The 14,782-nt window shown below is 45.3% G+C and overlaps 1 protein-coding gene across 1 annotated transcript in view; it reads right to left on the bottom strand.

Moving 5' to 3' along the window:
• ERAP1 (endoplasmic reticulum aminopeptidase 1) overlaps positions 1–14,139 on the bottom strand; it is a 40,189-nt gene extending 26,050 nt beyond the window's left edge. The window contains 5 exon segments of the mRNA XM_057493124.1: positions 2,917–3,051; positions 5,647–5,785; positions 7,487–8,030; positions 11,308–11,396; positions 13,112–14,139. Coding sequence (XP_057349107.1) covers positions 2,917–3,051; positions 5,647–5,785; positions 7,487–8,030; positions 11,308–11,396; positions 13,112–13,416 — 1,212 coding nt within the window. The 5' untranslated portion in view covers positions 13,417–14,139.
• Positions 14,140–14,782: the final 643 nt, after the last annotated feature.

Raw genomic sequence — 14,782 nt, 5'->3', positions numbered from 1 at the left:
TGTGGTCTGAGGTGGCTTGCCTCCTAGAGTACTGGGTCCCACCACAGGACTGGAGGCAGATGGAGATGACACCTGAGGCAGTAGGGGTTGCCCTTGGTATAGTAAGCAGGTCCTTTGAGAAGCAGAGTGCCCATGAGGCAGTGGGGACTGTGGGTTGGCTGCTTCTCACAGTATTAAAAAAGTCTACAGAGGAGACCCAAGAAATGGCAGCAAGAGAACACGAGCTGCAAACTTCTGTGGATTCCCTGAGGAAGGAGATGGCATTGATACGGGAGGAGGCAGCATGAGAGCACCGGCAGCAAGGTGCCATTGGAGAAGAGACGGCAGCACTGCCAGGTGTTCTGAAGGAGGAAGAGGTCATCAGGGAAAGGGATGAGCTTCGGAGGGAAGCACAGGTGGAGGTGGCATGAGAACATCAGCGGCAAAGCATTGAGCTGAAGGTAAGAGACCTTCTGAAGACTGAGCTGGCATTGTTGGGAGGCACTGTAGCAGATGAGGCACTTGGGGGAGGGAAGAGAAAGGTGCCATCAGCCCCAGAAATGGAAGAGCTGGGGAAGGATGAAGGGGTGGTGCCAGAGGCACCGGCCCCTCCTGTATTGAAAGCATGCCCAGTGGTTGTAAAGAAAATAAAGACGCAGCAGCTGAAAGTTCCCCAAGGAGAGGAGCAGCCCCTCCCCAGGTCATGGAGCACTCTATGGACCGCCCCTATACTCAGGCTGAGCCAGTGGCTGTGGGACTTAGAGGTGGATGGAATTGTTCTGTCGGGATTAGAGATGGGAAAGCTGTCTTCCCTGACAGTGCAGCCTACCTTGAGGCAGCGATTACAAAATGTGAGGTGACACGTACAGTAGCTGAAGCAACGAGAACCCGGAAATAAGTAAGACCTGTTACTAATAGGAGGAACTTGAGAGGCCCCAGATGTGGGTTGATTTGATACGGGCAGAAGTAGATGGAAGGAAATTAGACAGGAAGCCAAATAGGATCTTACTAGAGCTATAGCAACAGCTGAAACCAGAGCAGCAGTTCCAGCCGTTAAGACCAAAGAGGCAGAGGTCAGAGACAGAGCCATGAGTCTGGCCTGTGTGTCTGCAAGACTTTTTCCTGGAGAGGCTGGAGAACAATGTTCGAGCTTCCTTGCACAGGTACCATTACAGAGGACTAAGGGCACATAGATTGAGAGGAGAGAATCCTGGAGGGGTGGAGTGTGGATAAAATGAGTTCCTGTGGCCAGGATTCTCATCTGGCCATGGTTGACTAGCTCACTGCACACCTATGGGCAATACATAGCTGTTGACTCTATATAAAAAGCTCTGCCCAGTGCTCTGGACATGACACGGTGGCAGGGCTGCAAGGCTGCAGGAGAGCAGAGCAGAGGCTGGAGTGGTGGCGGCGCTGAGGACAGAGGCCCAGAGGATGGCTGTGCAGGACAAGTGTGCAGAGAAGCCCAAAGGATGGCTGTGTGGGACGGCTATGTAGACAGAGGGGCCCAGAGGCAGAGACAGGCTTGCTGCCTGCAGACACACTCTGAGCGAACGGGATTTTAGTGACTGACCTGCCACCTGGAAATAAAGTTGAGTATAACCCTTTCACCCCAAGAACATTTTGCTGTCGATTTTTTTGGTCACACTGAATCCATAGCAAACTTTCCCGGGGCTGAAACCCATTGGCAAGACAGGTGGAGAGAGAATAAAGCTAGTAAAGCCCACTAAAAGGGATTCAAAGAGTTAACCAGATAAAACCAGAGAGCCAGAGAGGGCTCACAGAGTTCACGAGTTAATTAGTTTAAGTTTCAAAGGCCAGGAGTGACTTGGAACCTGTGGATATTCCCCAGAGAGAAAAAAGTCAATCAAGGACATCTCTGCCCTACCCAGTGAGACAGAGCAGGGAAAAAGGACAAGGGTCCTGCCATCGTAAAATCTACTTAGCCTGTGAAAAGACTCAGCTTATTTTTTAACTTAATCTGTGTGCTGTTCTTCCTCTTCCTCCAGCCCCTTAATCAAGTTACTTTGTAACCAAGACAGGAGATAGACCTCCCAAGTGTAAATAAGCCTATAAGGATAAAGAATGTGGAAATCCAGTCCAACAGGTCACCTAAATAACCCTATTCTTAAGACAAAATTTCCAAGGAAATCTGAATCACTTGAATACATCATGACTTATGCTGACTCCTACCCATAAAGCCCTATAAAACCCCTGACCCTAAACCCTTAAGTGTGCCTCCTCTCTGAGGTTACCCACACTCCCCTTTCTTTGTCACTCTCTCTGATCTACTCCAGATCAGAAGGGAGGGGCTACTGAGAGCTCTGATTTGGGCTTACAAGTTCCCATCACCTGGGTGACCCAGACAGGACTGCAGCTATACAATCTTGCTCTTTAGTAGCCTGCCTGAAAATCTCCTTTCCTTGCTTTGGGAAGTTCTCAAAAATATAATTTTGCTCCATCCAGTGCTCTGCGGCTCCCCAAAATCCTGGGGTGGTTGGGGCTTAGTTCCCTTGCCACACAGATTCAAGCAGACACCAAACAGCAGGTGACCCTGGCTTTAGAAGTTGGCGAGGGATTTGCCTAATGCCGTGCAGGAGTTCAATGTGCTTCCCTTTCCTGTCTTTATCTACCTTGACTCTGGTCCACTCCTCCCTTGGAGTGTATTCAAATAAAATTTGCATTCTGCATTGCCACTGTCTCTGCCTTTCAATTCTTTGTTGCAGGATGGACAGGAACCGAGGACAATAAACTCAACCCGTAACAGAACCTCACTGTAAATGTGAGCATTTGTGACAATAGGATAACCAACCGTCCTGGTTTGACCAAGACTAGGGGGTTGGCTTCCCAGAATTAGGGACTTTCAGTTTATAAACCAGCGCAGTGCCAGGAAGACTAGGTCAAGCTGGTCACCCTGTGTGACAATCACAGGCTCACCTTGACTCCGCTCTTGGTCATCTTGCTAACAGACTTGAAATCTGAAATAATGAAGGCTACCAGGTAGGTGCTCATCTTCACAGTGACATCAAAATGGTCTTCTGTGAGTTCTTCAGTAACTGTCACAGATTTAACCTAAGATCAGAATAACTTAAATCATTAATAATCCACTTACCCAGCACAGTGAAAACATTTTATGAAGAGAAATTTCCTAATCACTGGACACAATATTGAAAGCATATCATGTGACATTTTTATGATTATTTAAAAAAATTTTTTCCTTCTGATATTTGATTATAATTTAGATAATAATTCTACACACTTTTATTGAGATATTCACATACCATAAAATTCACCATTTTAAAGTGTACAATTAAATGATGTTTTATTATAGTCTCAGTTATACAACCATCTCCACTTCTTTCAAACAATCCAGATGATTGCAAACTGACTCATATTTGGTACATGAGGACTGATAACATGGATGAGACAAACTGAAACAGATTTCTGGCTTTGACAAGGTGTAGTCCATATGTCCTTAAATCCACGTATGAAAACTATCTGGAAATGCAATATCTAACCTGTTTTCTACCCTGGGCAAATACGTAACTGTGCACATTCTAAAAAGAGCTGCTGTTTCCCTAAATGAAAGTAACCCCTGCCTAAGCCTGATCGTATAAAGCCTTCTCCAAAACTCTGATCTGCTTCACTGGAATCAGCTCTGAAGTGCAATCCAGGTAGCCCTGCAGAGTTGAGCGGGATGATGGAGGTCCAGTCTAAGAGGTCTGTTCCCTAAGAAGAAAGTCTAATACCTCAGTCAACAGAAAGCGCTGGGGCAGGATCTTGTAGGAAGGACCAACCAGAAATAGCCTGGGGAATTCGAGGTTTTAACATAATGCACTTTTCCTGTGATTTTATTTCCATCTCTAATTCTGTGCCCTCATCCTTCTTCTTAATACCCACCCACCACCAATTGTGGTGCCAAGTCGTATCATTCAAACCCTGACTCTGACAGCCAGCCTAATTTCAGTCTTGAAGAACCCAAATTACCTTGTTTTTAAATGCCCCTACCGACCCCTAACCAAAATTTCCATTCCTGAAGTTGTGCTAATTACTAGGAAAGTAAGCTAATTAATTCAAATTTAAATGTGAATTAAATTTAAACTCCTGCCGACCCAAACACTTCAATGTTTCACTAGTGTTATTCACCTTTTCCAGCCTCCAAAAAGATCCTTTGAGACCCCACTGCCCTTTCCCTCAACTTCATGTCTGCAGACTAAGTTCAGGGCACTCCCATTAGATTTCTGCCAAGGGGTGGGCTTTCCTGCTCAAGGGACAAGATTACACTAGAGATTTTCCTATCCCCACTAAGTGGGAGCCGGGACAGCCATGGATTTAGATTTCAACATCATTGTGAAGCCTCAAGGGCTCCTGACCTTCCCCCTGTGTCTACAAATTTCTCCACAAATCTTGTTTAGTCCATCAGTCTCTCCCTATTTCCATCCCATCCCTGTTTCTTCATTCTTCTAAAGCTGTGGTTCTCTAATTAGAGAACTCACATCCATTCCAGGAAGCAATATCATAATATTGGGGGAGGAAACTATAATTTGAACAAGCATGTTCTCTGTCTCAAATTTATATTAGGAAAATGGCATCACTGTTTCCTGTCTTTCCATATACAAATATGGTGGTGGTGGGAACACGACTGGGCTGGCAGGGATTTTCAGACAAGTGCTTTCTCCCAGGAAACAGCCCTCTGGGACTCTTGTCTGAGGAAGGGGTCCTTAAGGTACTCCGAGTGGTGAGGGGACACAGAGTTTTAAAGGTTGAGGAGTACTGTACTGGAGGCTAGTCTGAGCTCTCCGAGTCCCTTGTGCTCCGACATTCCTTCCCTGGTCAGCACACGGATGGGGTGGGACACCCTTCAGGACTCTGGGCAAAGTCTACTTCACCCTGAGTCTCATCCACAATGAGCTTCTCTGAGCAAAGGATGTATGTGCTTTTAGAGTTGCAGAAAGACAGCTCAGCTGATGTTTTTTCTAAACACCAGAATCACAGGTTAACGGCACTTGCTGAGTAGTTCTATTCATTTGGCACAATCATCTTCTTTGCCACTTTAAAAAAAGTCATGCCAAACACTGTCCACATCTGCTTTGGTGTGTCCACACACCAAAAAAAGAGGGTTCTTTAGCCGGAGCTGAGCTATCAAGCTTTACTTTTATTTAGTACCATAATATTCTAAAAAGATTACTTATTTTTTTGTCTGCCCAATTTAATGCATATAGTCACAAACTGTACAACTAACACTAGTATATAGTATGCAGAAACCATAGAGAAAAACCTGTCATATACTAGAAATATGGCCTTATTTGACAAAACATTCTCTTTAAAACCCTTTTAAAAGATCATATAGTAAATGAAGGGCTAACTGCTTTGTGAAGGGCACTCTCATTAAACCCAACCTGAATTCCTTACAGTTTCCCTCTTATTAGCCTTGATGCCTGGAATGTCACTCTAACTGAAATCTTGCATGTTTTCAGTGTCAATTTTTTCTTTCACTACAAATAATGTTCCTTGAAACAAAAGCATAGGTTGGAAATGAAAAAGAAAAGTTAGCTGTCAGACAATAAATCAAAAGAGATGACCTGAATGTTAACTATGACTGAGGTCATACAAGTCACAGCCAATCAGTGGATTTTTCTGAGTACATCTACAGGAGTTCAGACTTACCAGTGGCATATTGGAAATGGCAAGGTGCCTTGGGTCCCTTCTGATCTTGATTGAAAAACTTGCTTTGAAGGCAGGTTCATCAAAGCAGGGAAAGGCCATTCTGGCCGCAGTAGGTTCAAAGTGTGTTGATGCAAGTATCCTAAAATTATGGCAAGCAAAATAAGAATACAGTATGCAGTAGAGATGGTAAAATAGGTGTATGTTTGGTTTTTAATTCCTAAAGTTACCATAAGATTGGTAGATTTCATTACTAAAATGTCTCTTATATGACAAAGTTATCACAAACCAAGTTAAAAGACAAGTAAAAGCTGGGAAAATTGAATGAAAGGTATTTGACAAAGAGTTGGTAGCCTTAGCAGAAAATGAGCTCCTAAAAACAAGTAAGACGATACCCAGAAACCAAGGGGAATTAGCAGGCGTAAGTCCTGAACAGGCACTTCATAGAGGAACCTACAAATAGTCAACAAACTTTTCAAAAGCTGCTCAACTTCCATAATTATCAATGTACACAAACTAAAGGGAGATATCTTTTGGCTTTTTGGCTCTAAGAAGATTGCCCATACATGGTACTGGTTAGAAGGGAGGAATATGTCAAGGGATACCAAAAGTTGGTAGATCCTTTCACTTAATACTTTTAATTCTAGACATTTATTCTAAAGAAACGACTTATGAAGATGTTGCTGATGCAGAAAAGTTGGAAATAACCTAATCTCCATCCATGGAAAATCAAATAAATAAATGCACGTACATTATAATAAAGTCATTAAAATGATGTATACTAATAACCATCCATATGAAATATCTCAACATATTTAAAAAACTCCCTTGCAAAACAGGAAATGTAACATAGGTCCATTTACATAAAATGATGTGTATGAACATCCTGAGAGAAATCTAGAAGGATGTTCCCCCAAATAAAAAGCAATGATTATCTCTAGGGACTATAATTGGCATAAATTTTACCCAAAAATTCTTTTTGGTAGCAGCTGCCTTTCTTCCCCCCAAAAAATAACACAGAATCAGAAAAGTAAGTTGTACAATCTACTTCCACCTAAAATCTGACTTTAAAATTCAGTATAAAAGGTTCCAAAATAAATGACCTCCTTAAAAACAGAACTAAAACAAGGCAGGTAAGGATCCTGTTCTGGGTTAAATTGTGTCTCCAAAAAACATGTTGAAGTCTTGACTCCTGTGCCTGTGAACGTGGCTCTGCTTGGAAACAGGGTCTTCACAGATGGCATCAAGTTATGATGAGGACACCTGGTTGGGCCCTAATCCAATATGACAAGTTTCCTCATAAGAAGAGGGACGTCTGCAGAATGGCCAGGGGACCACAGAGGCAGAGACCGGACTGACATGACTGTGAGCCAAGGAATGCCAGCAATCAATGGTTAGCACAAGCCAGGAAGAGGCAAAGATCTTAGAGAGAGCAGAGGCCTGCTGATACCTTGACTTTAGACTTTTAGCCTCCAAAACTGTGGGAAAATAAGTTTCTGTTGCTTTAAGCAGCCTAGTTTGTGGTACTTCATTATAGCAGCCCAGGAAACAAATACACAGGCCAAGAGAATTAAAAATGTTTATTATATCCCAGAAATCCAATTAAATAAACAGAAAGGCATTTACTCTGATAGATCTGAAGGAAAGAAAACTGGTTAAAACTGAATGAAAAATAAGGTCCAGAAAGCAAAGAAGGAAAAAAACTGTTGGCCATCTTTAGCTCTACAAAGAATATACAAGAGCAAAACTAAAGACAGAATTCAACCAGCAAGGGAAAATTGGGATGAAATAATAAATTCAGAATGGGCAGGACTTGAGCCTTAAAAAATTTATTAAAAAATACCTCATTTCCCCTTCCTTGGTTCTGTAGGTGCTCTTGTAAAATCCGTGGAATGTCTCAGAAAGATTGCCAGCATACTCAAGGACCACCCTGTATGGGAGCCCAACACCCAGAGGCTCAGGGGCCAGAAGGGCAATTTGCTCATGAGGTGGGTGTTCCAGGACTCTCAGCGGTTCTTCAGGCTGCTTCTCTCCACCCCTCCTCTTGAGGGCAGCCTTAGATATCTGCAGCTGGTGACTATGCAGGATGATGGTACTGGTGGGCTGGCTGGCTCTGAGTTCTATTTCTATGGTGCCCTCGAAGGTTAGAGTGGTGAGATTCGCATGGATCATGAGATGGTAATGAACTGGGATGATGTGCTCAGGAAGTCGCATTTTATCCCAAGGAAATGGTGTCCCGTTACTAGCTTTTGGAGATGCAGTTTCACCGCTCTGACACCAGGAAGGTGTTGACACAGTTAAGAGAATCAACAGAGAGGAGAGTACAAATAACATGGTTGCACATGACCATTTGATGGACAGAGATAGCATCTTCTTGCTTAAATTACCTACTGGCACAAATGTATAAAAGAAAAAAAAACTGAGTCATGAAAATGTTACCATAATTTCAGAATGTATCCACCCAGATGTAACAGATATAAAGTTTCAAAAGTACTAGGTCTTTTCCTGAAAGCAAAATGAACATCCTTATATTACTGATTCATAGAAGAAAGAAGTGTGGCTACCAACAACCTTAACACCTGCTAAAAAGCATCACTTGGCTTTCAAAGTTCAAATTAACTCTTTCAGTCAAGTTCTTGGCTGAAAGCAATAGAATAGGCTCTGGCTGAGGACCCTGAGCAGCCACTAAGTGGGTCCCACAACAGTGAGTTGGAGGAAGCCACCCTACTGCCTGAACATGAGGCCCTGACACCACGACAGTCACACCGGACTGAGATCCCACTACCCTTACAACTTTGCGTTACTTGGTTCAGCTGAGGTGAGGTGTCTACCCCACCAGGCAAGGAGGTGCAAAGAGCAAGAATCTGGGCTTTGCAGCTTCTGCAGTGGGGACAGGCCTTGCTTCCCACTAAGTTTACAAAGCAGAGGATTCCTAAAACAAAAAAGGAAGCATAGGAAGCAGACATAGATGCTGAGTAGCAAGGGGGTCAAAGGCAAGTGTCTGTAGGAGTAACATTTAATAACAGTGGTATCTTTGTCAAATGGTTATGCCAAAAGTTAATGTGACATTTATTTAGCCAGGAATGACCTGACAAATTTATGGTGATTTCACAATAGTTTGTGACAAATGTATCAATCTTCTGGTTTCTCTCTTAACAATCACCCAGCAGCTACGTGTCAGACACCTGCCACATTGAAGGCCGTGTGCTGAGTACTGCGTGGAATATAATAGACAAGATATAAATCCCATGGTCAACGACTTCAAAATCTGGAAAGGCAGAAAACATTTATATACAAATAACAAAACACAACAGAAAAAGTATGGGGTGTTTTAAGAATAATAATTAAAGAGGATGCTGTAGGAGGATGGAATGATATTTCTAAAGAGAGAGAGTGACATTAGTTGCAGAGTGACTCTGGGACGCCTTCATGCAAGAACAGCACTTGAGTGGGGTTTGGAAGGACAGGCTGATTTTGTTGATGAAGGCAGGGCATTAAAAGCATCACAGGTAGAACATGCCAGGACAGGAGTTACAGGTTACAGCATGAAGTGAGAAACTACAGGGCCATTCGGGCAAGTGATGTGGACAGAAGGGAGCCCCAGAAGAACTTGATGGCAAGGAGGAGAGTGACTTCAAGATTATGCCTAAAGCATCCTGGCAGTCATGCTGCAGGCCATATTTTGCACTTCAATTTAAAGCTCATGGGACACAAGTGGAATGTGAATTTTAAGGGAGTTGGCAGTCCATGTCCTGAGAACCAAATATACTTCTGTCTTTTAGACAGAGACATGTCTGTAATGGGGTTTGCCAGGTGAGTCCAGGTAATTGGTCCTAATTCCCTCAAACTCCTCTGGCTCCTGAACATACAGAGCAGACGAGAAAAGCAGTAATGCTACAGCATGGGCGCCTCGACATGATGGTGGTACATGGGATTCTCCCTCTATGTCACTGGCTCTCAATTTTGCTGCATATTAACATCATTTAGGAACTTCTTAAAATGACTGATGCCTGGATCCCTATCTAGAACAATAAAACTGAAATCTATGGTGGTGAGGTCAGGGCATCAGAATTAAAAAACAAACAAAACAAAAACTTCCTAAACATTCTATTGAAGAGCCAGGTTGAGAACCTCCTGGATAATCCTTGCCAAAGCCTGCTCTTATTATCCCTTGAACACCAGGTGGAGGGATATGACAAGGTAATGACTGATGTACTCTTCTCCACCCCTTACTCTTTCTCCTCTCCCATCCCAAACACACAAACATGCCTACCGTCCCCTTCCCTAGAGAGCAGATCGGCAGGCTAAGCAGAAAGGAGACCAACAGAGTAGAAACAGTCACCAGAATCCCCTTTCAGAGGCACCAGCAACATGAGATAGAAAACAGGCAGAAACATTTTGTTTGGGGTTTCTTGCTTCTTTGTCTAGAAACCCACTAATGGGTGCTTCCAGCCACGGAGGATTGGAGCGATCTGGAAAAGGAAAGGAAAGTTTAAACACTAAAATACTAAAGAGCTCCCACCCCTACCTCCTCAGGCAGAATTCCAGGGCAGAGGCAGAATGATGGACTCCCTTCAAACTGGGGGACAAGGAGTAGAGGGAACTTAGGTGATGCTTGCATTTGAGATTTCTAATGGTGATGGCGTAATGGGTGCAGCCCAGGCCCCGAGATGGTAGAGAGAGCTCTGAAGGTGGCAGGTTCAGGCATATGAAGACTCTGGAAGTCCCTGAGTTTTCTCCAACAGCCTAGGAGGAGATCTAAAAATTCCAACTGGTTCTAAGCTAACACACAAGGCCATGGGGCTGCTGCACGGGCTTGCAGTAGGACCTCACATCAAAGGCCTGGCAGGATTGAGTCCATGAAGAGAGGGTGCCAAAGAGAACACAGCTATGTCTCAAAGGAGGATGAGATGCCAGGAAACCAAAAGGGAGCATGTAACGCAGACAGCGTAAGTGTCAGAATATACACATACATAATCATAGCTGTATTAATGATGTATATATTAGCCTTACAGTCAGAAAAGAAAAACCTGGCTTTGAATTCTTGCTCTGGCACCTACTCTGTGACCCTGGACAGGTTATTTAATCCCAGTGTCATTTTCTTCAGGTGTAAATTGAGATGATGATAATAATACCTTTCTCACAGGATTGTTGTGAAGATTGAGTTAAAATATTTTCAATCACTCATTCCACAAATATTTATTAAGGGCCTGTTATGTGCCAGGGGTTGTGCTGAGCACTGGCAATGCAAGACAGAGCAGGTCCCTGCCCTCAGAGAGCTTATAGTATGTATGTGGTGAGGCAGTAACAAGTTCACATCAATTAATTAACTTAGTTCATTAAAATTAAATAAATAAAAGTTACCAACCGTAATTAGGGCTATCAACACACACACATAGTGAAAGAGACCAAACAGGGCACACTGATTTACACTGGGGGCTCTCTGGGGATAGTTTAGCTAGGATTTAAAGGACAAATTCAAGCCAGCTAAGAAAAGAGGGAGAACTTTCCAGACAGAGGGGGCAGTAAACATATTTGCAAGCTCAGAGGCAGCAGAGTGCTGGTGAGAAGACCAGAACCTGAAGCACAGCAGGGAAGGCGCACTGGAAGATAGGCCACCACACAGCCCTGGAGGCATGTTAAGGATTTGGGGCACTATCCTACCTGCAATGAGGAGCCACTGGGTTTGGGGCAAGAGGGTCTTAGGATCCAGTGCACACTTAAGGAAAATCACCCCAGTTGCTGTGTGCAGCCTGGAGCAAGAGTGAAGGCCAAGAGCCCAGTTAGAGTAGTCGTAGAGTAAGCTAGCGGCTTGGACTCACACGTGTCACCAGAGAGGGAGGGGAGGGCAGCACATACGGAGAGATGACCAAAAGGCCCAGAGACACACAGAGAAGGATGGATTCAACATCTAAATGTAGGGTGGACTGGTGTGGGGGTGAGGGAAAGAGCATGTCAGGATGGCTGCCAGGTTTCTACAATGAACATCTGGGTAGTCATAAGAGCCATCTATTGAAATGGATGAGAGGTGGAACAGGTTTAAAGGGGAGGAGAGGGAAGGATTCATTTATAAATATGTTTAATGTGTGGTGTCTGTAAGATAGCCAAGGGGAAATATCAAGCAGGCAGTGAATACACAGATTTAGGTGTATTTATCATTAGAGATAAGGGTTTTAAAAGACTTTCCTGTACTTGACTGCATTTCTTTAAAGTTTTAAAAGTATCTTCCTTTGGCATCTGATCTTACTTAAAGCGTCTTTCACTGTTATGTTGTGGATGAAAGTGCAACAGTAGCACAGTAAGTGACTTTACTTCACAGCCAGGGAGAAGGGAGAAGCTTCAGGAACCTTACAGAGGCTGCTTGGGGTGTTCTGACATGTCCCACTCACACAGGAAGTGAGGGCCAACTAGTCCTGGGCTATTTCCCCCTTCCCTTCATTGGGACACTTACCAAATGAGAAATCTATCAAGAGGTAGGAGACTTTCTCCCAAAGTGTCCTGAACAATGAAATGAACCAGCATTAACCAGCACCGATAATAGCTTCTCACTGCTGGCAAACAATAACAAATGTTGAAGTAATCTGAATATTTTTTAACATATTAAAAATTTTCTATTTAGGCCCACCTGACAATGTGCTACTTATTAATACCAATTCCAAATCCTTGGGAAAAGATACAACTCTGGCCTATTTCCTTAAATTTTTTTTTTAATTGTTGACACTCCTGAATTGAGATCAAATACTCTGGATATTACTTGAAAGAGAGCATTTCTTTCAGAACCTGGCCTACATGAAAACCTCCATGAAAGTGGTTAGGAAGTGTCTGCTCCACTACTGCCTCATGAAATTAACGTGCAGACCCCACCTGGCTGGTGAGGCACCCAGATAGGAAACGAATTTTTGCTCAAACACAAGAACTTATCTGAATAAAACCCAGCTAGAGCCAGAGTGAAGCGAGAACAGGCAGTGGCTCTAAGGCCCGGGAGAAGCAGGGAGAGTTGTCTGTGAGGACACTATGGACGCCGATCGCACATCTCCACCCGTTGTTAACCCAACGCCTCGATCGTTTCCTCTGACAACTGTCCGCGAGGTGCCCTCCCGGGCCGCACCCCGCTGTCCCCCCCGCCCCTTCCTTCAGCGCTGCGGAGGGTCTGTGGACGGGGCGGCGGGGCGCAGGGGGAGGCTCCCGGGGCCGGAGGTGGCGCGGCCGCGGGAACGCGCCGGCCCTGCGCCCCCCGCCTCCTCGCGGTGGAGAAGGACCCGAGCGGGCCGGGCCGGCTGCCGTCCCCGCAGACCCGGCGCCAGGTCCCACGAGTCTCCCGCGCCGCAGGAGCCTTGCTCTCCGCCCTCCTCTCCCCGCGCCCCGGACCCGCGGGCCTCCCGAGCGGGCACCGGTAGGTGCCCGGGCCGCGCCCTTCTCCAGCACGCAGCCCCCGACTCGGGGGCGCCCTGGGGACCGCGCGCTGTACCTGGGGGCCTGGGACCCGCCGCCTCGCCCTCGCGCCGCCGCCGCCTGCCTTGCCAGCCCCGAACCGAAAGTGAAAGCGGAGGCGGAAGAGCGGCGGCCCCTGGCAGGGGCGGCAGCGGGCGCGGGGAACCGGGAGCCGGGCTGCGGGCGGGAGACCCCGTGCCAGAGACGGGAATTAAGATGAGCGCTGCTCGCAAGGGAAGCAGCGGGCGTGCACAGGGGGTGATCAGGCGGAGAAGGGCCCCCCTTCTGGACGCGGACCATCTCCCCGTGTGGGTCTTTCAAGGTATTCTTTTGGTTGGGCATTGAGGGCGTAAGGCAGGGGCTGGTGCTTCAGGAGGTGAAAGTGGCCCAAAGAGAGCTCGCTTCACCTTCAAGCGCTGAAGGACTTGTACCCAAAGGCTGGCCGTCATCTCGCCTCTGCAAATGGGCTGTGAGCTCTTGGACCGCCTCAGAAAGAAACAGAAACCCAGAACAACTCTGTTCCTACAAAATGCTGAGCCCTTTGGGCTTCCGGTAGAGGGGAGGTGTTTTAGGGACGCCTCAGAGGAGGACTGGGTATAGATGTCCGCAGAAACTTCCCTACCACTACCAAGAGGCACTTGAACCCAACAATTTGTTGCTCCCCACTTTAAGACATTCCCCTGCCTTTTCAAATGAGCATTTCTAGCTCCTCTTTGAACATTAAGACTGGACGAAATGTCCAGAAAAGCCCATTTTTAAACAGTTGAGGCTAAGTGAAGTAACAAGCCAAGAAAACAAACTTCAGACTCACCAAATGCTACAGGTCGGTGAGTGGACGTTTTTCTTAGTATACTCATACTTTCTCCTCTCATTTCTTAGCCTCCTTCCCTTTGAGAACTTGGGGTTCCAAGTCACAGGAACAGTATTTCTCAACTTTTTTTCCTTAATTTTACACCTCCTTTTGAAAAATATATTTTGTTCAGCATATTTTCTCCAGTCGAAGGCATTTTGTAATATAAAATTAACACCCTGTCCCCAGACCTACCCATGGTGGGATCAGGTTTTTTTTCCCACGAAAACTTAAGAAACAGGGCTTTGAGCTCAGTTATTTCCCTATTTTGCAATTGTGGCAGGGGTGTCAGTGGACGGCTAGAGTGTCCAATGCCTGCAGGTGTCAGTGCGACCCAGTTAGCTCAGATGAGAACTTCTTGTCCAGTAAACTCATGCATGTTTGTGAATCTGGAGGGCAGATGGAAGAGCTCCAGCACAGGCATACTGCATAACAGCAGGTGTTCCCTAGGAATCCAGTCAGGAGTCAGGGACTGTGGTCACCTCCCAGCTCATCTGCTCATTGCAACAAATAATGCCAAGCTCATTCCGAGTTCTGTATCCATGTAATTACAAAGGCAGAAAAGAAAAATAAAACAACTGAAAAGGCCAGTGACATCTCAAAAACTAATTTCTTTGTTGTATCAGTCAAGGTTCAATCACAGAACAGAATGCATTCAAGCTTTTTAATCAGAAAAGGTTTTATTGCTGGCTATTACATGACTATTATCATTGGGAAGGCTCAAAAACCAGACGCTAGAGGGAGCTTCCATCAACAAGTCCCAAAGCCGCAATGTAGAACTTGGCCACCAATGAAGTTCTCTTGCCTCAAGCAAGAGAACTATCTGGGACACTGGGCAGGTGCTACTGCAGCTCGTGG

Source organism: Manis pentadactyla, chromosome 2, assembly GCF_030020395.1.
Source record: "Manis pentadactyla isolate mManPen7 chromosome 2, mManPen7.hap1, whole genome shotgun sequence".
Lineage (NCBI taxonomy): Eukaryota > Metazoa > Chordata > Mammalia > Pholidota > Manidae > Manis > Manis pentadactyla.
This window is presented reverse-complemented; position numbering and strand designations above follow the sequence as displayed.